The 24,979-nt window shown below is 40.7% G+C and overlaps 1 protein-coding gene across 2 annotated transcripts in view; it reads right to left on the bottom strand.

The window, feature by feature from the left end:
* Nucleotides 1-24,979, bottom strand: part of GALNT7 (polypeptide N-acetylgalactosaminyltransferase 7) — a 73,872-nt gene that overhangs the window by 19,454 nt on the left and 29,439 nt on the right. For both annotated transcript variants that reach the window (XM_075091137.1, XM_075091136.1), the window contains exons 2-3: nt 22,372-22,829; nt 5,197-5,363 (exon numbers count right to left, since the gene is read on the bottom strand). In XM_075091137.1, the coding sequence (XP_074947238.1) occupies nt 5,197-5,363; nt 22,372-22,829 (625 nt within the window). The remainder of the gene's footprint in view (nt 1-5,196; nt 5,364-22,371; nt 22,830-24,979) is intronic.

The following is a 24,979-nucleotide window of genomic DNA, read 5'->3' as shown; positions in this document are numbered from 1 at the left end:
ATGAAATTAATTATAATTGGAGGGCCATAATTGCAGTGAACAAGCTGTGACTCATCACACTGATGAGACAGGAAACCTTCAGCCAAAGGGACCTGGTCAGTAACAGGGCGAGTAACCGCATAAGAATCAAGATGGGCTATGCTTAAATGGTTACAGATTTGTATTTGCACATTGGTCTTTGCCAAACTAATCTGGAAACCACATTCCTGCCACACAGTTTGAAAAAAGGATCTTAGAGTTGCATAATATTTTTGCACAGATGATTCTGTTGAAAAAACTCACAAAGGCAGAAGGGCTGGCAGTCAGGTGCTTGCCATTCAAGGCTACGCTGATTTAACTACTGATGTTCATTTAAAATCTACTTATGTACTGAAAGGCTCAAAAGAATCGCCTACAGCTTCAGTTTGTCTCAGTGGGGAACCAAAATAAGCCACCTAAGCTACAGCTGAGGCATCCATGCACTGGTTTGCATCAGCTCTGAGGAGCAGCTACATGCCATGCTTGTGCTGATTTAACAGGAGAGGGGATGTGCAGAGGTGGGAGTAGGAGGACACCCCTTTCAGCAGCAACAAGCTATCAGGTTGCTTCAGCAGCAACATTTTCCGCACCCTGAATGAATATGCTTGAAGTCTGGAGCTTGCTGCAACTTAGTTTTCGGTATATTTTATATTCTTACCAAAAGAATTTAAAAAAATCTAGTTTAAACAAAAGCTACATACAAATAATTGAAATGGAAATGTTTTTTCGAAGTGAAGTATCTAAACCTGAAAATTCAGCAATCCTACCAAAGAACAGCCTTCTGAAACCACTATCTTTTACCCTTCCTCTTCACCTTTATAAAAGAGTAAGCTTTCTCAACTATAAGTTTTATGTACCCTCTTCTCCTTTCCCACACACTTTTCCAATTTCTTTTGTAAATCCCTGTGTGTTAGGAAAACTTCAAGGATACATAAATATCAAACTAGAGAAAGAACAATTTTATCACATATGCTGTACAGAATAACACACCATGTAATATATATAGAATATATATGATAGCTGTGATATAAATTTTATAGGATAAATTCAACAGTTATGAGGTCATACTAAAGCGGTACTAAGAGAATCTTTATACCATACTATTATTTCTTCTGCAAATTCCAAGGACATGTTACAGAAGGACTGTCAGGAATGTTTTAAAGATTTAAATCCTGAAGTTATTTCCAACTCTCCTGCCTATGAAGCCAAATGTTTTAGTTATCAAATCTTCAACTATGTAAGGCTCACAGGGAGCTGTAAAACCCTGTCATATTGATTGTGTAAAGCTTTTCTACAGTACAGGTCTCAGGACTTTGCAGTCCATTATCTGAAACAGTGCCAGGGTTAGCAGCAAGTGCTACTTCCCACAGGAAAACTGAATTTTCCCCCCTTTCCGTACTACAAAGACTGCATGACAGTAGTGTATAAAATCCTGATACTTTTACAGTTAGAAATACTGTTTGGCCAGTGTTAAATTTTGTTCACCTAGAATGTATATTTATGGTATCTGTCAGCAGCCTTAAAGCATTCTGGTTTTTGTTCTAAAATGTGTATTTTACCCTTCAAAATTGTTATAAACACCAAGCTGGTCTTCCTCAGCTTAAGAACTAGAAAAATGGCATCACAAGTCCTCCCTAAAGCAGCTGCCTCTGAGTCCCCTGTACTGTAATACTACTAATGTGGGGCGCTCAGCTCTAACACCGATTAATGCTTCAGTTCCCCCATTGCGAGCACAGCTAAATGAGTTAGTAAAAATACTGTTACCTGTCTATGCTCATTACTTCCCCTTTGGTTATCTTATGGGATGCTCCAACAGTGGGAAATACAGAAAAAGTAAAAAAAGAGTAAATGCAAAAGGTAGACAAAGCCTTTAAATGCTACTGTGAATGCTGGTATTTACCTCATAGTCACTCTTTATGGGTGCATGGGCTACAAAGTGAGCTGCACCAGCTGAGATATTGACCTCTGTTCCAGAAAGAAATAAAGCTGATACCTTAATACATATATACGCTACTGTAATTGTGGGGAGCTTCAGAAAATCCAGTGTTATGAATGCTCATTGTCCTTCCAGAACAGCTGTATCCTCCATACAGCTAGCACTCACAGCAAAATAAACTTTCTATGAAGAAATACAAGAAAAAAACAGGGGGAAAACCCCCACGTGCAGCAGTGTGCCCACAAAGACACCGCAACAGAAGTTGCTGCAACACCTCTTGGACTCTAACATGCATTAATATAGAGGTCTTCAATGAAAATATCAGAACTAGCATCAATCAATCAGCTTGGCGGAATCTTTTTCTTACTGTTCCCTTTGTGGTTTGACAAAGGAAAAAAATGCCTCAGCAGAATTCAGCACATCTCTCCATGCAGTGTTCCACAGCCAAAGCCCGCTGTTTGCAGAAGAGATTAAGGAAGGGAGAGTGTCATTCAGCAAAAAGACTGCTCCCAACAGACTTTATACAAAGAATTATAATGAAAAGAACATCTTCCAGGCATTGCAACTGTCCCTCCCTGTAAGGCGTAACATCTATAAGCATCTACGCAGCTGTAACTCCCTTCTGATGAAAGAGGATTTCTCATAAAGGAGGGCAGGCAGGGCTCTTTGTGAGCCAGCATTTCAAAGTGCTTGCAACCACCACGGTCCACTTCAATTTTATATCACTGGAGGAGGCGGTGGCTAAGAAATAAGGACAGCCACATTGACCGTGAGCAAACATCTACCCAGTCCAGCATCTGCATCCCTCAGCGTTGGTCTCAAAGAGCCTAAGACACTCTTTCCTGGGTGGAAAGGCAGGTATGAGGGTGCAGTCTGAAAGCAGGTGGGGAAGGAGAAAATCCTGTATCTGTGCTGTCAGAACTGCTTTTCTTCTGGCTAGAAGAGCAAAAAGCCACCAGCAGCTCTGCTATGATTAAGAGTGTTTGTGTTTTGCAGCTCTCCTAACAACTGGAGATCTCTTCAGGCGGCTTGGCACGCTCTGCAGCCCGTACTAGTTCATGCTTCTCTCTGGGGAGAAAGAAGCGGAGGAAGATTCTACTCTCTCGGCCATTTTTCATCTAGAGTGCAATTTGAATTATTGAAATTAAGTTAATTATGTTTACCGAGTAATAGCCTAAAGCAGTTTGAAGAATTATTATAGAGAAACAGTACAGTTGCAGCAAGGTGTTCAGAGCCATTCCAGTCTGTGCTTGTTTTACAGTCACTCATACATGAGAAAATTGCATCTTGAGCTTGCTTTACTGAATCTTCTGATTCAAGAAAGTTATTTGGGAAAATGAAGTGTGGGAAATATAGAGACAAGTGTCTGCTTGATGTTAGGACCACGCTAGCTGTATCTGCTACCCATTCATATATGAGCAGAGAGCGTAAGTAAAGTTCTCTATTTCAAAACAAATTTATTGAAAAATACTGCCTTCATTTAACAATCGTCATATATTGGAAAACTGTAGTATGAGTTGTTATGCCAAACAAATTCACTCCATGAATTACATATTCATAGCACACAGTCAGCTACAACCCATGTGAAACCCAAGTACTGAGTACAATCATTAGTAAAAAAAAATCTGGTACTTTTTCTAGCGACCATCAGTGTCATAATTATTTTATACAGCTAACTCAGTCCTTGAATAGCTCTGAAGGAAAGCTGTGATCCCAGCTGAAAAGGAAAAATACAGAACATGCCTGCTGACTGAATTATTAAAATTATATCCCTTAGGAGAGCAGATATTTTTGTTTTATAACGTGTATGTATATCTAAGCCAAATTCTCAAAAGCTGTAAAAGGATACAGGAGACTATAATGTAGTGTTCAGTATCTTTATTAGGCTAAGCCAGATGTAGTCAAAATTACAATACAGGTAACTTTTCCTCTCCTGTAAAACCAAACAGAAAATGATACCTACCTACTTATAGGTATGATGTAAAAATTAACATACAGTGATTATTTTTAATAGTGATTTATACTTAAAAAAGGCAACCCTGATGAGTTCGGTTTTTAAATTTATAGTGGTTATACCTGCAGAAAACAACACCTGAGAGGCTGGAACTAGGAGAAGCCCAGATCACTTGATAAAATGGAAAGTTTCAGAACAGAGTCATCTGCCTTCTGTGCCACTACCCAATTCAGCTATTATAAAAATGAAAAGGAGGGTAAAGGGTATGTATCCTATGCTGCTAACCAGTTCAAACTTGCCTGGGCTCCTAAAAGCCAACATCATCATCATCTAGAAGAGACTGTTATCCCACGGTTGTTTTTATTTGTGTGTCTACCCTTTTCCTCTACGCTACAATCAAATCTTGCAGAATGTACAGTTTTGGTGCACTGTTTTGAAATGTGTTTAAGTTTAAAACCAGACTGGTTTCCTCTACATAAATCATCTTGTATCTCTAGCATACCACTTCCAGCTCTTTTCTGTATTCAGCCTCGATTTGCATTAATGCTGAAGATACACTGACTTTTTTCCTTAATGGTGGTATGGTCATATTTCTAAGAATCACACGTAAGTACATACATCGTGACTATAAACCAAGACCACAATGTGTATTACAAAGGAAGAGGAAAATCTCTGGACTTCTGAAAACATTGATATGCAGGACTCAAAGAAAGGCAGAAATTAAGACACACTTAAATTCTTAAAAGCCTCTATCCCCAATAAGAAACAATAACCACCTCAACATGATGTTCAATAAAAAAATGGATGTTAACAATTTAAAAGTGAAAATTAATCAGAATAATACAATAGCCTTGGATACATTTTGATTATAGTATTTAAAAAAAAAAAAAAAGGAATCTGGATTCCTACATGGAAGAAAGAAAGAAATTATACCTAACAGGCTTAACTCAAACTCCTTCGGTACTCCTAAAACTACTTGTTTTCACAAAGGCTAAGAGAGGTACTAGTTATCCCAGCTTTCTACTATATAAGCTCCACAACCATGGAAGAGAGCCCACCACAAACCCCGTATTTTGAACAGCTAAATACACATAAAGGATTTCTACCTTTAGGAAACCTTAGGTTCATCAGAAAAAAGCTTTTCCTTCACTGAAAGCTGAAAGGACTGTGAAGAAGCAACTTCTTCTTTTGCAGAGACAACTCAAGCCATGGCAGGTAATAAATAAATATTTTTAAAATAAATGAAATTTCCTTTTCTACAACTAGTGTGTTAATATTCCAATTATACCTTTGTTGCTAAAATCATCAATCAGCACAATTTCTGCCAAATATTTCCTTGGTGTTCTCTTAATGACACTGTGGACTGTCCTCATGAGCGTGGACCATCCTTCATTATGGAAGACAATGACAACACTGGAGGTGAGCAGGTTCTCATCATAATGCCAGTATTTGCACCTGTAAAAAGATTTGATTTTATTAGTTTTCACATTATGAATTACAGAACTGCTTAACATCTTTCTGCATATGAAATCTTCACTGATGGCTATCCTTCAGATTAAAGAGAAGCAGGATGTAAGAGGTAATACAGCTTAAGTGCATCACAGAGGTACAGGGCCCAAGCAGCAGCTTGCTTCCAGCCAGCCAGCTAGCCTTCTCTCCTCCTGAGTGAGATAGGATGTAGCTGGTGAACAACGGCTGCCTCAACAGCTACATGCTTCCTCCCGTGTGGGTGGATGGCGTTGCACAGGTTGCACCAGGAGACATCCCTACCACCACCACCACCACGCTGCTTGTGCAGTCTGTAGAGAACAGTGGATGAAAAGCCCCAAACCAAAACTTCAAACCATCCGATACCACCATTTAGGATGGACTGTGCATAATGCTCATCTACTCCATAACACACAATAAGACAGTGTTGGTTTCTTCTAAGCCTTTTAAAATCAGATTTACCCAGTAGAAGGACTGTCTATGAAGTGTTTCTGTTGGCTTTATACAGTCCACATGCAGAACCTGCAAAGTTACAAACGTTGTGGCAAGTCAAAAGCCATTAATTTCTGCCCTTTCACAATAAAATAGATTTATACATAGTAATTAAACTTGCTAGAAGTACAGCAGCAGTGTATGAATTGCTAACATCAGCTGTTCTGCATAAAAGTATCTCAATTTGCAGAAACTTTAAGAAAAGCATAGTTGCTCGTGGGAAAAGTGTAATCCCATGGCAGACAAGACATGATCTTTACTGTTTATTATTCATACTTAAACTTCCAGGTATAACAAATGTAGCTAAAAAAAAAAAGTCACCAAACCCATTCAGGGTTCCAGCTTGGCATGTCATGAAAAGTACTTCTGTATTCATTTAAAACATCTTGCATTTCAATTTCACTGTGAACCTGGACTCAGGTCCTTTTTCCTGAGGTACTACAGGTGATTTAGAAACAAGCAACGTGAGTAATTCAGCCCACAATTTCCAGTATTTATTAATAACATTTATCAACAATGCACTTCATTTGCAATTGTAATGTTCATTTCCCCAACTGCATCCCTAAGCAAGAGTGTTTACAGTCTCCCTAATTACAACCAGTCCAGGTATTCCTTACTGGCAAGTTCCCCTACCTGATCACTAGCCCCTTCTCAAACTATAACACCACAATTCCTATCACCGAACGCAGACACATAGCGCTTTCGATTTCCATGGGCAAAAGACTTCTTTTTCATCTTTCAGCAAGTAAAGTCTCTACCAGAGAGAATCTGACTTTTCAAATACAACTATCATGTGTTAAAAAATTACTCTTGACAAATGGAAACTTTTAAACTTACGGATGCACAAACATCCATAGTTATATTTCTCTATATACAATGAAACGCTTAAATGCACAGGAACATTCCTGTGTTTGAAAAGAAGACACCTTCATCATCAGAAATCACAGTTTCTGAAACTAAATTATGTTAAATATGGAAAGAACTCACATGATCTATAGGTATTTAAGGACTGTTTCTTTGGTGAAGAAGGACATATTTCACTTATCGTCAAGAAACAGCATCAATATATATTTCCATCCCACCAGAAAAGAAGGAAATTGGTATAAATACGCTATTCATTTTGGGCCTGTGCAAAAAGAAAATTACAGAATCAAAACAGTCTATAACTAAGACCGATCTAGTAAGGCATTTTTTCTCTTAGTCAGGCATGCTGTAAACAACCTCTGAAAAAGCACAATCTCTGCAAGTACAGTTTACTGACTAAAATCCTCCAGCTCTATTGTTTTATGCCTGCTAGTCATGTTTGTAAATTACTAATATACAAGTGCTAGACTGACTGTTTAAAATGCATGGTTCAGGCCACTGATACCTTCTTTCCACAGATCCTCTCAAAAGATTTCAGCTCATTACAGAACAGAATGCTTACACTTGTAGCACAAGCTTTTCAGCTATTGACAAGTTATTTAGCTATTTGCAGTGATAAAATAGATAGGCTAGCTCCTTGGGTGTGTTAAGTCTTCTGCGTAAAGAAACATTTTTCCATTGCATGTTTATTAAGAGATGAATAACAGAACTGTGCTGTTTCACACGTCTATCCACCTGGATTTTGATCATACAGTATGTTAAAATAGAGTGTTATATAAAATGGGGTGTTATACATTCAAAATCAGCGTGCTAGCTGAACGCCATTCAAGAGCTCCATGTAAAAGGTAGTGGAAATTAAGAGTACTTTTTGCCTCAAAGGAGAAGGCAGTATCCGATGCAGGTTCTACTGTGCTGCTGACCTGCACCTTCAGAAGTTTACCTGGGAAACTTTTATGCTGTCCAATTACAAAGACAGACAGCCTCAACATTTCAGACTACCTTCAACAACGGAAACAAAGCAAACGCTGCAAAAAAACCCAAATCTTTTGCTTGATTTTTCCCTCCCACTTTCTGTACTATAGCGAAGTTATATTTAGGAACAAAATGGTGAAGAGCATAAGAATTGAAAGACAGTAAGTAACAACATAATTTTAAAAAGCCAAGCATATTACAAAAGCCTGAATTGAATAACACATCTGTGAGCAATTTATGAGATTTTTTTGGTCTGTATTTAATACATTTTAAAAACATAAACCCAGAGGTCTAGACAGGCTTTTTACTACGTATCCAACTTAATCTCCTCAAATCTGTCAGCACGTTTTACTTTTTGAACTTGAAAAATCATTTGTTGCTAAATGTGCCATTTGTAAGCCATAAAAGAACTACATTTATACCTCTAATAAGATCATACTTTTAGTTTTTTCCAGGGGCTTTATTTCACTTATTGGACGGTACACCGACTGACTCATCAAGCCCATAAGCTCCAAGAGACTGCAGTAACTCATATGTACAATCTTGTCTCTTGTCTTGCATTAAGAATTAGAGGTTTGAAATATAGTAGTCGTTTTAGATGTGTGATTAATGCATATTTTCATCTCTGTGGCAATTTTTGCAAGAAATTAAAACATTGCTTAATCATTTGGGCAACAAAAATCAGAAGCCTCCGCTCGCCTTTCCTTGACAGGGAAGTAAGCAGGGAAGAGCCTTTCTTCAGTGGAGCAGCACTGACATCCAGTGGCTGGCAAACTAAATACCAAGTAACCATAAAGGCCTTTTCCTTGTGTTTGAAGCTGTATTTTACAGTACTAGTTTCCCTGTAAATTTTAGGCACCAGAAAGGGAAACAGCCTGAATTTCCAGACTCGTGCTTCAGTTTTGAAAGATAGGATCAAGTCGATATGGGCATCCAGCCAAAAGCTGCAAGCTATTGGAAACTGGCATGGGACACATTCAGAGTACAAAAGTATCTGTGACTAAGATGATTTAAATACATTTCAGTCTCTAGCTTCATCCCCCGGGTGCTGTCCTGCCCACTTATGGCAGCACAGTGCCCTTCCAGATGCAACCTGCAGGCCAGCTGTGGTGATATGCTGTGAACCAAAGCAGTAAACAAACTCACTTTAAAAAAAAAACAAAAATTTTGAATTCTTACTGGTATAGCTGAGAGGACAGCACATTGCAGCTGACATGCAGGAATGACAAGGTAGCATCCTTAACCTAGTCTTGCCTCTAGACACTTTGCAACACTTTTCCTGATCCCTGTAAAGAGTTATTTTATGGGGCAAGAAGAAGCAGGTGTGCACAGATCTGTGAAAGGCTGGCAGCACCTTCCCTGGGCAGCACTGCAGGGAAAAACAGCTCTGTTCACGTCCTTTCTTCAGGGAACTCATGGGTGAAAGGAACCAACACCTTCAGATCAGTCCATGAATAAAAGCTTCCTGTTCCCAAATCAGTACTGGTATTGCTGAGCAAAAACATGGATTGACTCATTGCTGGAGAGAGAAGAAACCTTTCGGAAGTCACAGTAGTGATCTAATGGAGAAACAGAGCGAGTAATGTTTCTTCTATTAGCCTGCATACTTAAGCTGTGAGTTAGTCCTACTCCCTCTCTACCCCTGGGAGGGTACAGCACTGTTGGGAGACCACGCCATAGTAACATCGCTGTCCCTTGATCACAAAGTTGTGCACCAGCCACAGCAGGAGAGGAACCCTTTTATCGAGGGCCCCTCTGCACGAGAAGCTGGAGATTTAGGCTGGAGCCCTCCTTGGCTTCAGGAAATTTCTGCTCTTACAGCTCTGTACCCTGTTCATTGGCTTGCTCTTACTGATGTCCCCTGGCCCCGCAAAAGTGATCGTGGGTACATGCTCCAACAACTGGGTGACCCTACAGCCTCCATGTTAGCAACCACTGAAGTTGCAGATATATGCTTAAATTTCCTCAGGCTAAAAAAGCCCAGGCTAGAGACTGCTTCTCCTGGAAGAATAATCCAGACATCAAATAAAAAAGCAAGCAAATAAGGAGAGCACCTCGACAGCAATTTAAGGGTGAGCCCCAATCAGATAGATACTTAGAGGGCAATTTGCGATCTTGAGCCAACAGAAGTGCTTCTCATGTAACACTGAATTCCTAACTTCCTTAGCACACCAGCACCTAAGCTCCACAGAAAAGTATGAGATATTGTGGCCACAACCAATCCTCAATCCCAATACCATCTTCCTTGGGTCAACTACCTAACTAGAACCTGTACTTAGCAAAGGCACATCAGTACCCCCTCTGGATTTTAAAGCACGCTACTTGTGTGCTCAGACCAAAATGCAGCAGCACAGATTTCTCCCAGAGAGCAGGCAGCTGCCACGGCATTCCTGCAACTGCTCCACCAGCCAGCTCCTAAGAAACCCGAGTCAGCTGTTCCAAGCTGAAGGTCTCAATTTAGCATTTATCCTGAAATTGTAACTGACGCTAAAAAATAGAATCTCTCTTCTCCATTAATATAAAACTGTTCACAATTTTAAACTGTATTTTACATTTTATTTCATGTTTATAGTGGTATGAGATTTATAGTGACATCAATTATCACCTACTGATAACTGCTTTATAGTGCATGCAATTCCTCAGTCTTTGAGGGCTCTAGCACTAACAGGGTCTAAAAATAAATTAGGAGCTCTATTTTCATTTGCAGCTTCCTTTTCTAGTAAGCCCTGTTCTTATCTTATAAGGACACAGTCATTCAGCAGACAGCACACTGTTTACATAGTTTAATAATGAATTCAGGACTGCTTGTTATTTTAAATCATCAATCTATTATGATTTCTGCAGTAAACCGCATCTACCCCTGAAGAAGACAGATGAGAGTTTCTTTCACAAAACACCTTCAGCCATTTGCTCATCTGTACAGTTGACACCACCAAGGTCCTGGCTGAGAGCGGCTGCTTGATTGCCTGCAAGTCAGAGGGATCGTTGCCTATGTCTAGAGTAGACAGAAGCAGACTACAGAACAGGGCATTTTATTAAGGTACGACTAAGTAAATCTAATGTTAATACTGTATTTGTTACTTATGAATCCCTACCAGGTGTTTTTATGCATCGTCAATATTAATATAAAATTAGTCAACTTACAAGTCAGGGGTTCTGCAAGAGAAGTGAACTGACAACCCAGGGAGAGTTTGCTCAGCTGAGTATTTTGTTCCCTTCAGCAGACAGCAGCTAAGCCTCTGCTACAGACTACCTAGCAGCTTAAACCTATGCTGAAACAGCATTTCCTATTTTTATAATAGCTACAAGCTTTGTCTGCTTCCACTCCTGAAGTAGCCTGCAAGGCTATGCGACTGAATTTTGTCATTAGTACCCCTGGAAGCACAAGCTACATCCCGTCATACCTCTGAAAATGCCATGATCCCAATCCAGGGCAAGGTTTGTACAGAGACCCAACATTAGGGCTAATAGAAAAATTAAAGGAATAACCTTTGCAATTTTTTTAATCACAAGATTCTTGCCCATAGTATCACTTGCTGAACACTGAAAAAATTGACGCAATAAACACAATAGGGGAAGAGAGCTGGGGCAGCTGGGTGGATGAAATAAATTCCCTTCCTCAGGGAAAGGGAAGCCACCTTACAGACAGATGGAGCCAAAGCCCTCCTCTTTTCGTGTTTTGGTTTAACGCGGTGTAGTGTGTCCCCGCACGTCTCCAGCCCATCTGCAGCACCGTGACGCACTGTGCACCACTGCAGGGAGGAGACGTGGCACGCGGATCACTCGCCACCAGCGCAGGACACTGCTGTGGGTCAGCTGCACAAGAGCTGTTTGTTGCAATGCACTTCCCTCTCCCCTCTGAAGCAGCTAGCGCTGTGTCCTAGGAAAACACTGGTAAGAAGCTATAGCTCACTGCATATGGCAGTGCTTGTCATTTCTCCATTGAGGTGAGCACAATATGGCTTGACGCATTCATTTATGTACAGCTCAGAAGGGAATGGAAGAGAAGAATTGTGGATTTATCAAACATTGACAAGTTTTACCTAATATAATAAACAAAAGGCTAGAAAGAAGCTTGGGATAGCAGGCTCAGTCCCACAGAAATACTTTATTCCACCATGCCTTGCTCATCAGATACTAAACCTTGAAGTTCCTGCCCATGCTTAGTTAGACTGAATTATAACTTATGTCATGTAAGTTTATTTAAATGCTCTCCATCAGCAAGTTCTGGTTAACAGGAACAAGACAGAGCATAAGCAGTTAATTTAATTTTTTAGTTTCACATTCAGACACAACTAATTTGACGGGATGCTTCTTCCATTTACCCTGCAATCTCTATGATGCAAGAGGCCACCTGGAGGTTATACAAGCAGCTGCAGGAAACTTCTCAGACTTTTCTCTGCCCCCTCTCCAAAGCCAAGGTTTAAGGCAGAATTTAAATATACTCCAGGTGCTGCTCATATATTTTTATTGAGTAAGAAGTCCTCTTCAGAGCTTGGTTTCTCATTTCAGACACACCCACACAAGTAAGTAAACCCAACTACACAAAACACACCCAGTGCCTCTGTCAACTTCCTCGTACTCCAGGTGAACTATTCCTCTGTTGAAACTTAAAATTTGAAATGCTAGCGGCCAACACTAAAGAGACACAGGATCCATCTTCACTGTAGTTTTCACTACTGGAACATGAAACGTTAACAGAAAGTGCTTGCTTTTGCTTTAAGGCCAATGCTAGGCATTAAAATCTTTCCTGACCACAAGGAGATGATCTGACAATACATGGCTAATTACATTTTAAATACATTTTTTTCCTGCAGGAGTCTTGCCAGCAGTAAGGCAGCTGATAACCTGCAGTGGAAAGCCAGCCGTCCTGATTTAGTGTGACCACTAAAATTCACCTGATTCTCAAGCCCAGCTCTCACTGAGGCGCACAAAGATTTATGTGCATACTACAAAATTAGTTTTCTTGATTACAGAACAGTGTACTATTCGGCACTTGAATAACAGATTTTCCCAAGGTACCATGTGAAATGAAACCAAGTCCCTAATGCTCCATTTCCAATGACACATATACCAACAGTAATTACTGAAAGCTTATTTTGTGTAACAGTATCAAATATGTAATTTGTACAGTGCTATAATTAAGGAACTAATCACATTCCTGAAGAAAGCAAGCTCCACTCCAGAGCTTTTCCATCCAGTCTCCTTAGCTGCAAGAAGACTGACTGGACAGCTAACTACTTACTGTAAGAGAACATGTTAAAGTAACGTTATTTGCTCAGAGAAAAAGACCATCCATTTCTAACAAGCAGCCAAGATTCATCTGCCTTATTTCATACCTGAGTAACTGTATAACTGAAGATTTTGGAATTTTTTAACTATGTCCAGCACTAAAAATTTTTCTATACAGTTTGATATTTTTTAATAGTACTTAGACCAACTAAAGGGTCTGTGCTGTCACTATCAAACTACAATAGGAAAAATACCTTCACTAACAGCTCTGCTTTACTAACACACAGCTCTGCACATGTGTATTCCGAAGTGAAGTCAGAAGTCTTCATTTTTGGCAAGTATTCCCTCCTCTGCTTGTCCTAAAATAAAAAATATAGAACAAATTCCCTTCAAAGCTATATGTATTATTTTTAAAACAAGCAAATTCTTATTCCCTTTTGTTTTATAAAATTTCACGAGCTGCAAAAACAGTTGTCCAAAAATACATTTCTGTACACAAGGAGCATTGTACTCAAGCAAGGAAGAGTTACTTTTTCAGGTTTTTCAACAAAAGCGTATTGACAGTTGTTCTGTTTGAAGTAAAAAGGTGACCCATAACAACAGATGCAGTTATTCAAGTACAAATTTGTATGGCCCAGGGGGCATGCCCTGTAACATCAATAATGTCATTAAAAAGGAAGAGTCAAACTGGATAACGCACAGAAGGAAAAAACCCCAAAACATTTATTTTGCCATGATCAGACTGACAGATGTGTGCGAGCGATGCAGCTGAAATTCTGGCTCACACTGGTGAGCAGGCAGAAGTTATCTATTGTCATATTGCAAAAAAAATCCACTAAGAGATTTATTTGTCTCATGCCATAAACATTCACAAAGAGTCATGATGCTTCCTCTCCTAGTCAAACTACTCAGGATAAAATTCCTGTAACATTTGTGAAAAGAAGCTGTCAAAAGAAAAAAGTCTAGCTTAAATCAAGTCATAAGACTAAACCCCTCTGGGTCAGTAAGAATAATTTGTAAGCAAGTCTTCCATGGGTTGGGTAACAACAGCATATCACATCTCAGCAAAGCATGTTGAGCACAGCCAACAGAGTTAATTACCCTGGCGTGAAATCTGATCAACAGTATGAACATGCCTGGCTTAAGGGCTCTGCAGTAACTTAAGTTAATAGGACAGACTGGGAGTTTTACAGAGCATGACTTAAAATATACTTCAAGAGGATGCTTCTTGACTTAAATTTCAACCCAAAGTGCAATAAGCACGACCCAAGCTCAGCAAAATATACCAACGGAAACAGCAGATACGGATAGGGGCGTTCTGTGAAAATGAGCTTCATAAAGGAAAAACCTGCATTGCTGCTTAGTGTGTTTGAGATAAAAGAAACTACAAAGAGACTACTGCAACTAATGCATTGTGGATATGCATTTTTTAAAAAACTGAATGCGGATTCTTTGAAACAACTCGCATTGCTTTGCTCTTATATAACCAGGTGCAGCTCTTGAAATGAACCTTATACCAGACAGCCTCTTCTCAGAGCCCCACACCCAGCCCTCAGTGGTTTTGTCCATCACACAGTTTTCTCTCCCTTTTTGACTCTTTCATAAAGTAACCATTACTTAAAGTGTTCCCTAACAGCTGCCATGAGAAATTAATGATTTCAGGTGTTACAACTTTGCCAAAATGGGAATGGCTTCTTTGAGGACAACCTCCCCAAAAAACAGGAGCAGCCTGTTCCCATGTGCAGTAAGTCAAAGAGATGTGGCAGAAAGCCCACTTGGCTGCACCAGGAACTCCTGATGGAGCTCCAATGCGAAAAGGGAAAGTAGGGAAGGTACATGCATGGACTGGCTGCCTAGGAGCAGCACAGGAATACTGCCTGAGTGCATGCAGAGAGAATTAAAGGCAAGCTCCGGAGGACTTGAAATCTGTGAGATGGGAAGCGCAATAAGAAGGGCTTATAGGCAAAGAGAAGACTAAAGAAAACATGAGTTTACTGCCGAATGAGATGCAACTTACTGTCAAAGGACACAGAAAAGACCGAGAAACTCAACACCCGATTTCCCGCAGCCTCTACTGGTAAGGTGTGTGGTCACACCTCCAAGGTCTCTGCATCTAGTGGCAAAGTCTGCAGGAGTGAAAGTATATCCACCATAGAGGAAGGGTCGGTCAGGGACGAGTTCACTGGATATATCACAGCAAATGGGATAAACACAGCACAAAAGTCCATGGGACTGGATGGGCTGCACCGAAGGGCACCGAGGGAGCTTGTGATGTCACTGTGAGGTCACTATCTACTGATTTTTACAAGTTCCTGGTGCTTGATGGTGGTTCCTGAGGACTAGCAAAGACAAATGACATGCCCACCTTCAAGAAGGAGGATCCAGGGAACTATGGCCAGCCAGCCCAATCTCAGCCCCTGGAAAGATGACAGAGTATATGCTGCTGGAAACCATTTCCAAGCACATGAAGGAGAAGGTGATTTGGAATAGCCAACATGGTTTTACCAAGGGCACATCCATCATCCTGACAGTGAACCCAAATTAATGCCTCCTCCCCCAACAAACCAGCTGTTAACAGCCGCCACTGGCAATAAAAAGCGTAAGGCTACATCCTGCAAGGATCCATTTAGGATAACAATCTTTTAAAAAGCAAAATGCAGTTTGACGCTTCCTTGTCAAAAGGAGGCCAATGTACAATGAAAACATTTAACATTGGGATTTGTACTAATATTTTTTTAAACATACTGAGATTATTATACAACACTTCCTGCTTAGATAGTCATGCGGCAGAACTAATGTCTTCCACAAGTGCGTAAGTAGGAATATTTTTCATTGATTTGACATGACAAGGAATTGGACATCTAAGAGCGATAATCACTTCACTTAGGTGTCCATTTCAAACCTATTGAACTGAAAGACTGACGTTGCAGCGGATCTCTTCAGTTAGGATTTACCCACAGCTCCAAATGCCACAGCGCCTTCAGCCAGCACTGTGCCTGCTTTGCCACTCCTATCTTGAGCTACACCATGGAACACAATAAAACAAATGATTGGAAGAAGCACAGCAGAGGCCTGGCCCAAGGACTTGTTCAGCATCTCATATGCTCAGTCACGGGGCTGAGAGGACATGGACAATTTAATTCTTTGGTTTTTTCCAGGTGGAAAGAGGGAGAATATAGCTGGATTTACCAAATTTCTAGGCAATGACAATAAAAACCAGAAAGAGAGCTTTAGTGCCTAGATAAGAAAATGGTATAGAGCAGCGTGTTTTAAATTCATTAGTACCTGGTGAAATTTTTGGAATTGATTAACTTTATCCAGGAAGGACTACCTTCTCTAACATAAACCAGAACCAGATTACTAGAGCTTAAACGTGCCAGGGATCTCCTAGCATGAAGACAAGGGGAAACCATCGATACAACCATGCAGAAGTACCTGCTGCCCAAGCAGGACTCAGGCAGCACCTGCAACGTGTATGGAGGAACTGGAGCGCCTGTGATGACAGAAGGCACAGGCAGGAGATGTCCACTGCCTCAGGGGACACAGTAAATATAACCTGTGCTCCAGAGATTACCATTCCAGGCATCACTAGTTACTGTTTCCAGGGGGCAGCACATCAGAGAACCCTCAAGAGAAACGGCACATTTTGAGTCTTCAGCACAACGTGGAGCTCAGCTGAAGACATACCTGTGTGGAGCCACGCTTTAATTGCGCCCACAGCACACTGAAGTTCTAAGGCCAAGAGAGGTGTCCTAGTAACACCTCCTTTTGAAAAGAGGAACTATAAAGAACTGAACAGGCTTACTGAAAAGATAAACTAAGCGTATAATGCTTTCAGATAGCATGGAGCTTTTTCAAAGTCACAGTATTAGAAGCCAAGAGTGTTTATCATTAATTATAAAAATGCCTAGACAGAAACTAGGAAAGCCAGCATGATTAAAAAACAGACATTGTTAGCAGTAAGACATACATTCTTTAAATACACAGGGTGGTGTCCAAACAAGGAAAGCAGAAATGAGCACTAATTCAGGCAAAATAAATGTAAATAATAAAACATTTTTAAAAATGTTTGAGAAATAGCTTACTGAAGTATAAAAGCTGCTATTGAAATATTTTTTTTTACAAACACCACAAGTAGGATACCTGCCAGAAAGTCTGTTGGGCTGACAGATGATGAAAATGAAAAGAGACTGCTTCAGAAGCAGGGAAGCTAAATTCAGTATGTCTGCTGAACTCTTAGCAGTGACCAATGCCAGACACCCAGGGAAGAGAACAAAGACAGGGCAAGCACACAGTGATGCTACCCCACTGTATGCTCCTATCTTCAGCTACCTGAAGCTTAGGAACTTTGTAATTCAGAGATAACGGATACCTGTGTGATAGCTCTACTAGACTTTTCTTCCATGAATAGCCTAATTGCCTTTTTTTTTTTTTTAAATAAACCCAGTATTTCCAAAAGAATGTAACATAAACTGACAAACTATTGTGGTGTATAACGATTGCTGACACCAGCCTTGTTATCAAACAAAAAGAAGGAGGAAAACATTACACCAATTTTTACAAAAGGGCGCTGGGGAGCTAAAGAATTGCAGACCACTAAGTCTGACTTTTGTGTTGAAAAGAATCTAGTAATAAATAACAAAATTAGTAAACCATAGACACAGCTTTTGTGGAAGAAAGCGATGCCACAGAAACGTATTATCATCTTTTGAAAAAAATCAAGAACTCTGTGGACACAGATAAGTCTATTAGTAGAGTAACTGAATTTCCAAAGCCTTTGATGAGGTTCTTTGCTTTGTTTACAAGCAAAGTTCTTCAACGTATGGCAGGGTAAGACAGAAGATCTCTTAGATTAATAACTGCTGAAGTGTAAAAACTGTCTATTCATTCCAATTTTTTGAGTTTATGACTGTAGCAGTGTAAGCGTCTGTGCTGGGATCGAAGCTGTCCACTTCCTCTTCCAGGTCATTACTGTATAAAAAAAGTTATTGGTGATTACAATTAAGATGACTATAAACAGCTGCAGAATAATTCAAGAACACTGCCAAGGAAATGAGCTGGCAGAAGAGCTCATTGCAAGTGCAAATGAATGTATACCAGAGTGTTAGACTGCTCTTAATGTGTATACTCAGTGACAGACCCTAAATTTGGCATTACCACTCAAAAAAAAAAATAAATCTTGGAGTCAAAGGTGCATTTGAGCATTTTAGCTCGGTTAATGAAAGGGCAAATAGAATGGTAGGAATAATACGGAAGGAATATGAAACATTTATATAGTAGCTTGATGTAGGTATCTCCAGTATTCCCATATCACAGGGCAGCAGAGTAACATAGGCACACGACAGTATCCGGGAGAAGAGGTTAAACAAACACCATGTTCTTCAGCCTGGAAAAAGTCACTGACTCAGGATGTCATTAATTCCAAGAGCATAAAATGCATTTAAAAGACAAGTCTGTGCACAGAAAAAGGTCTATGAAGCATAACGATCCTGCTGCAATTTTTGGCTGGAGTGTCCCATCTCACCGGTTGCCAGGAATGAAACTTAGTCCTTTCTTGTACATTTTCTCCCAAGCACATGCTATTGGCCAGAGCCAGGGACAAGTCAAGAAAAATGATCTCTGGTCAGACCCAGTATAGCTTTATTTTTAAAATCTCATTTTATTTTAAAATACTCCTGACAAGTGGATCATTATGTGGGGAAAAACAACTCAGTTCTTGTTCTTCCTAGCAGCAATTCTCTTCAGTTACCTTTTTTTTTTTTTGGCAGGACACACCTTATTACCTGACAGCATTCATCCTCAAACCCAGGTCCATTTTTTACTTCCCTAGCATGGTGTGTTTATCTTGAATCCAAGATCATCCAGAAAATTTATCAACCTATTTTCACTTCAGCTTTAACTCTGTGCAGACTCCTGATCACACACAAACAAAAAAACAAAAAATTTCCAGGGAGTAATCAAATTAATATCCTTCTTCCCTAAAGCTAACATTAGTTTTATTGCAGGTCTGCTAGGAGGTAGGGAAAACATGTAAAATTCAATATAAATGACTGCTCTTAAAAGTAAAAGGCTGCCACCTATCAGGATAATAAGAAAAAAAATCCAAAAATTATAAAAAACACTAAGTTTTAAGAAAAAGTTTTCTTCCAGCAACTGTACAGAGGTTTTGGACAGGGCCTGCTAAGTCTGCTCTACTTCTTTGCAACTAAAAATAAGGTGGAAAACAGGTATTGCTCCACTTAAACCCAGTTTATAGCTCCCCTGGCCCTTCTGCAGAGTGCTGAAAGGCTGCAGTGAGGTGATGCCATATTTGAAATTTTGTATACTGACTTATGTGTCCCCTTCCAGTCTTGATTTTGTTAAACCAAACCCAGGACTTGCTGTATGCCAGCTGAAGTGCTTGGCTTCAACCTTGAAAGAGATTGGTTAAAATCCCGAAGGCAAGAGTATGCAGTACTGGCAAAACAGAAATGTTCTGATGTACCTGACAAAAAATTTCAACTCGCCATCCAACGTTATTCCTCTCTAAAGGGTGCAGCAAGAGTTAATGCTTTTCATGGCAGCTGAGACTGCCCAAAATCACCAGCAAAGCTCCTACTGAATCAATAAAGGTAGCTGGCAAATCATGCTGGCAATGCATCCAACTCCAAAGTCAAATCTAAACATAACAGGGTTGAATTTCCCTTTATTGGCATTTCTTCCTTCTTCCTCCTCCAGCAGGGACAGGCCCTAAGGCTACGTGGCTTTCAAGCTGAGAGAGACAGTTCTTGCAGCACTATTCCACGCCCACTGCCACGGCCTGGGAAAGCATACTCCACTGAACAAACCTGACTGCTTAGGGTGACACTTGAAAATTTTTGATGCCTAAAGGATGCAAAGGCTGAGGTGAGGCCTACCTGGATTTGAATATCTATGAACAAAGAACTCCTTTGCCTGAAACATCTTCCTCAATTAGCAATGCCAAGATATGCTTAACCAAAAAAAAAAAAAAACCCACCAAAAAAAAAAGAAAGATGATTATACTGCTCTTTGGTAGGATTAAACTAGATGTTGGACCAGCCTTATCAACCCAAATGGCTTCTGGACTTATTAAACAGATCAGTGGCAGGAAAATAAATAGTGCATCCAACAGGCAATCTGCTACCTTTTGTTGCATTTCTCACCAGTATTGGGGGATGAGCAGGAAAGTGAGTATGTTGATACCTGAAAGCATACAGCAGTATCAGCCAATCTTACATTGCTAGGGCAATCACAAGCATCCCAAGTATTCAATACATAAAATATTTGATATAAAGCTAACTGAAAGATGCCTTTTGTTCACACTGTTTTTCATGCTGTTTGTTTGTTTGCTTGCTTAGAATATTAAATAATAGAACTTAACTTTGATTTGAGCTGCTGGCTTTGACCTCCATGGAAGACTTATCTGCAAGTATGCTTGGAGGTAACTGTTTCTAAAATTAATCTTTTCTGCTCTGATTGGTCACAGGGCTGTCCCTCCTATTCCTCAAAGTATGCGCAGTATTTAATTTGTCTTTGGGAATTTCTAATTATTACTCTCCTTCAGAACAGAAATAAAGACAAACCCTGAGATTATGCCAAAAATGCTTCAGGAAGCTATAGGTGTGGAACTATCTGGCAGATACATATAATCTCTGATGCCCTCCACCTTGGGGAAAACTAGAGGGGAGGGAGTACTTGAGCTCTCCTACCAGAGACATGGTTACTAGCCTGGGCAGAGGCAGCCTGGTCCCACCCTTTATGTGACATGCCGCCATTTCTGCTTTGCGGTCCTTGCGGAGCAGAGCGTGCTTCTACCTCCTTCCTCCCCCTCTCTCTAGGGAAGGCAGGGCCAAAGCCGGCTCTGCTAATGTGAACTCCTGGCATGAGCTCCCCTCTGCTCAATTAATCACAGCACTCGACAGGGAGACGATTTTTCTCAGCCCTGTTGCCTCGTACAAAAGGGGCCCCAGTGGCTGCACATACCTCAGCAGAAGCAGCAGCGTCTAGGCAATAACCTCCTAAAAGAAAATGCCGACCTACACAAGTTACCCAGATCGTTTCTTCCCCTTCGGAAAAATCTCTTTAGCACAGAGGTCCAACTGATGAAAGAAAACTGAAGTGAACCCCAGACAGCCAACACTCCCTTGCCACCAGCAGTGGACAGGCATGGTCCTCTCCTCTGAGTGCCAGCAAGTGGAAACCTCTAGTGAGACACCCAAGGAACACGGCACAAAGAAAGAGAAACACTGTACTCTGTGCGCTTCGTTCGCTTTCAGTGCGTACACACTAGGTAGTAAATTCAAGCAGCCGTACATGCAGAGGCATGAGTCAGACTCACAGCTGACCAGTTCTCTCCTACCTTGCAAAATGGAAAGCCACCCACTATAAAAGGCCACAGCAGAGCCTCAGCAACTGGCCAGTGATACAACCCAGAGGTTGGCAGCCATTCCAGGGATCAGCATAGCTCCATTGCAAGGGATGAGGGGGAAGTGAAAACAGGCAAGTACCTCATTTCATACCTAAATTCATATACTCTCCCCTCCAAATGCACTCCCCCAAAAAACAACCCCCAATAAACAAACAAACCAAAACTCCTCTGCCAATCGTTCAGGTTTTTCAGAAACCTGTCCTTAGCTGATATTTAACAAGGAAAATTGTATCAAATACAGATTACCTTGAGACCAAATTTGGCTCCAGCATATACCAAAGATCAGAAGAGACTGTGTAATCCTGTTATTAATATTCGCTCAATGATTACTAACTTCCCAGATTTTCCCACACCAAAGCAGACACCCTCCAAGTAAAAAATGTTTTTTCTAAGATTGCTTCCCTCTTTATGACACATGCTGTAAGAAACTGGTAGAAGACTACTCTTCCATCAGCTCCAAACCCCAAAACCCATTACTGCAGATCTATACTTCTGTTAATGCAGGTAATTAAGCAGAGCTGTTTAAAGGCAACAATACTTCTTTGTTTCTGTTCTTTTTTTAAAAGTTTTTTTAAAGCATTGGAGTGAAACCAAAACTGAATAAACTAGCTGTAATATAGGAACTTCCGCATGACAAAATAAAGAAAAAGCATTCCTTCTTAAAAACAAATCTTAAGAAGTTATCAATTAAGAAAAGAAGATATGACCATGAAGACTGTGGCTGGACCTGGAACATGCAAACACATGCAATTCGACACTAAAATGAATTACTTCAGAGATAAATCAATACAGGTTAAGTATTCATGAAAGGAATAATTGGAACAGCATTAAGAATAATGCATGGAAACGCTTGGTATAGTACAGCACCCTTGCCTCTCAGGACAAAAAGCCTGAAGTATTATCTTAAGCATTAATTAAGATATATGGAAAGAAAATAATTAAATCCCATAAAAACAGAACTAAAAAAAACCCAAAAAGTTTGCTTACTCTTCTTGACGCAAGTCATTAACGCTCCGATCTAGTGAGATCATATCACTTGCCACCATATTAAACCCAAACTCTTTAATGCTGGCTTGAATGGATTCTTTGTAATCCGGTCCTAAAACATATGGCTTCGCTTCCTCTCCAGGGCCACCAACAACTCCATGAGGCTCAGGCTCTTTGGGTTCAAAATTACCAAGGACTCCAGGTCGTAAAACAGGATCTCGGTATACAAATGTCTGAGGCTTAAATGTGAGATACTGCCTCTGGATGATGTTTTGCTGTTTGTTATCACCACCACCATGATGATTCAGTTCATTTTTGGCCTTATTTTTCCTTCGAATAGATTCCAAGTCCACTTCCACACCTTCAACATGAGGCCAAGGTACCACAGGTTTGAACTTCTCATTTCCTAGTCCGTGGTCTCCTTTGTTTGGCATAGGTCTGTTGGCTTCCTTGTCATCCTATAGATACACACAGAGACACAGGAGATCATATACATTTGTGACCCTTTATTTATGTAAATCCAGTACCTTAACACATTGAAAGTTGGTGCTGAATAAACATTAAGCAAGAAGGGAGAAGTCTCTGTTAAGGGGGGGTGGAATGAACATGTTTTACTAATGCAACTGGCTGCTGCAGAACATCATAGCTGGTGTCCACACTCACCTTGGTGAGTAGATCCTGGAAATGGAGTAATACCCAAAGCATTCCCAAAGACCAAGTACCCACACAGGACACATTAACTTGAACGCAGGTCAGGCTGCATACCAAACCACGCAGGGAGCACTGATGGAGCACTTTATGAACGAGAGGGTGGTATGGAGCAATGTGGAGCACGGCATCCTTGGGGCTGCTCTTGGACAGGGTGTTTCCGAGGCTACACGTACCAGCTGCTGAGACCTCTACAGGGTCTCAGTCGTTGCTAGATACAGCCCCAACATGGTCCTGCACTGGGAAAGAGTACCACGACTACATGTAATCTGGCAGGCACATAAGCGGCAGCCTCGAGCCACATCTAATCCCTACCCTTCACACCTACCCCGGCCTTGTTCCCACCAAGCCCTACTTCAAAAGCAGTGCTGATTTTAGAGCCATGAGGTAAGCTGAAGGCACCAGTGAAATGAGATGCAGCCCTGATCTGCTGCATGGCCAAAGAGACAGACCCACCTGGGAAAGCTGTGCTGGGGCTGAAGAGAGCTGCCAAAGGCATTGCCACTGATATCTCCTGCATCCTTGTTTAAAACAACTTTACTGTTTTACAGCACTGTTCCCTGCCTCCCCACCAAGAAATCTGAAGTTCTTACTGAGAAGAAAGGCTGGGATTTTGAAAACTGCTCAGCATTTTCAGTGATCAGTGAGGTTGGTGGGGTCAGAACAAGGGTGGGCAATTTTACAAGAAACCAGAGAGAAATATTCTGAAGTGTCTGAGTGTGAAGTCTCCAGAGTAAAATAGCCCCACCCACAAACACTCACCAAAACATATAGCCGCTGCTTTTTCCAGTACTACTGGTCCAAGAGGACAACAGGGAAACATTGCTGAAAGTTCAGATTTCCTGCTAAAATTATCTATTTGTAAACAGGACAGAAGTTCTCTACACATGTCGGTGTGATCTAACAATGCACACATTTTAGCAACATCTCACTATCTATTCACAAATACAGAATCAAAGAAAAAATTGAGATCAGAAGGATGCCACCTATTCAGACCTGCTCGAGGCACGGCTAGCTGCACAATTAGATCAGGTTTCTCAGAGGCTTGTCCAGTCACACCCCAAAATCTTCCAGTTCCTCTAGACAACCTGTTCTAGTTGCTTGACCAATATCACACTGAAAGGACAAGAGACAGTCATCACAAGATGCAACATGAGAAATTTCTACTGAGATATGAGGAAAAATTTCTCATGTTGCATCTTGTGATGACTGCCTCTTGTCCTTTCAGTGTGCACCCTGAGAAGACTATTTCCATTTTCCCTGTAACCTCACTTTTGAGGGTGCTAAGCTGCAATTAGATTTCCCATTAAACTTCTCCAGCTGAACCAGGCTGAGATCCTCCACCCTTTCCATGACGGCATCATGTGCTGTAGTCCTCTAAATCTCCTTTGCGCGTCTTTGCTAGCTGCTTTCCATTTGTTAACATCTCTCCTGTGCCAGGCAGTGCAGGAGGAGAAACCAGACACAATGCTCTCGACACAGGCCTGTTAATTCTATGAGTCGGGAAACAAACCACATCCCTTTGCTTCGTGGCTAAGCTCTTCCTAGAGTAACCATTACGCAGTCTGCCTTTACCGCAGCAAGGGCGCAATGCTGACTCATGCCCATGTTTAACTAAACCACACAATACTTCCTACTACATTACAGTATATTCCTCACATACCATTCTACATAACAAAACTTCAGAAATGAAGAAAAATCCAGTATAAAATATGGCTAGGTTAACATGATAACAATGGAAGTCAGACTGGCTCCAATTCAAAATAATGATAGTTTATTCAAGAAACTTTCTGACCTCTCTGTTTGTTCTAGTTTCAACACGGAAGACATACAAAATGCAGAAGTGTTACATTATTCTATTCTTCCATCACCTTTTTTTGAGGAACTCAACAGCCAGCGT

The sequence above is a fragment of the Phalacrocorax aristotelis genome, chromosome 4 (assembly GCF_949628215.1).
Source record: "Phalacrocorax aristotelis chromosome 4, bGulAri2.1, whole genome shotgun sequence".
NCBI classification, from domain to species: domain Eukaryota; kingdom Metazoa; phylum Chordata; class Aves; order Suliformes; family Phalacrocoracidae; genus Phalacrocorax; species Phalacrocorax aristotelis.
Note: the sequence above shows the minus strand (reverse complement) of the source record. Positions and strands in the feature narration are given on the sequence as shown.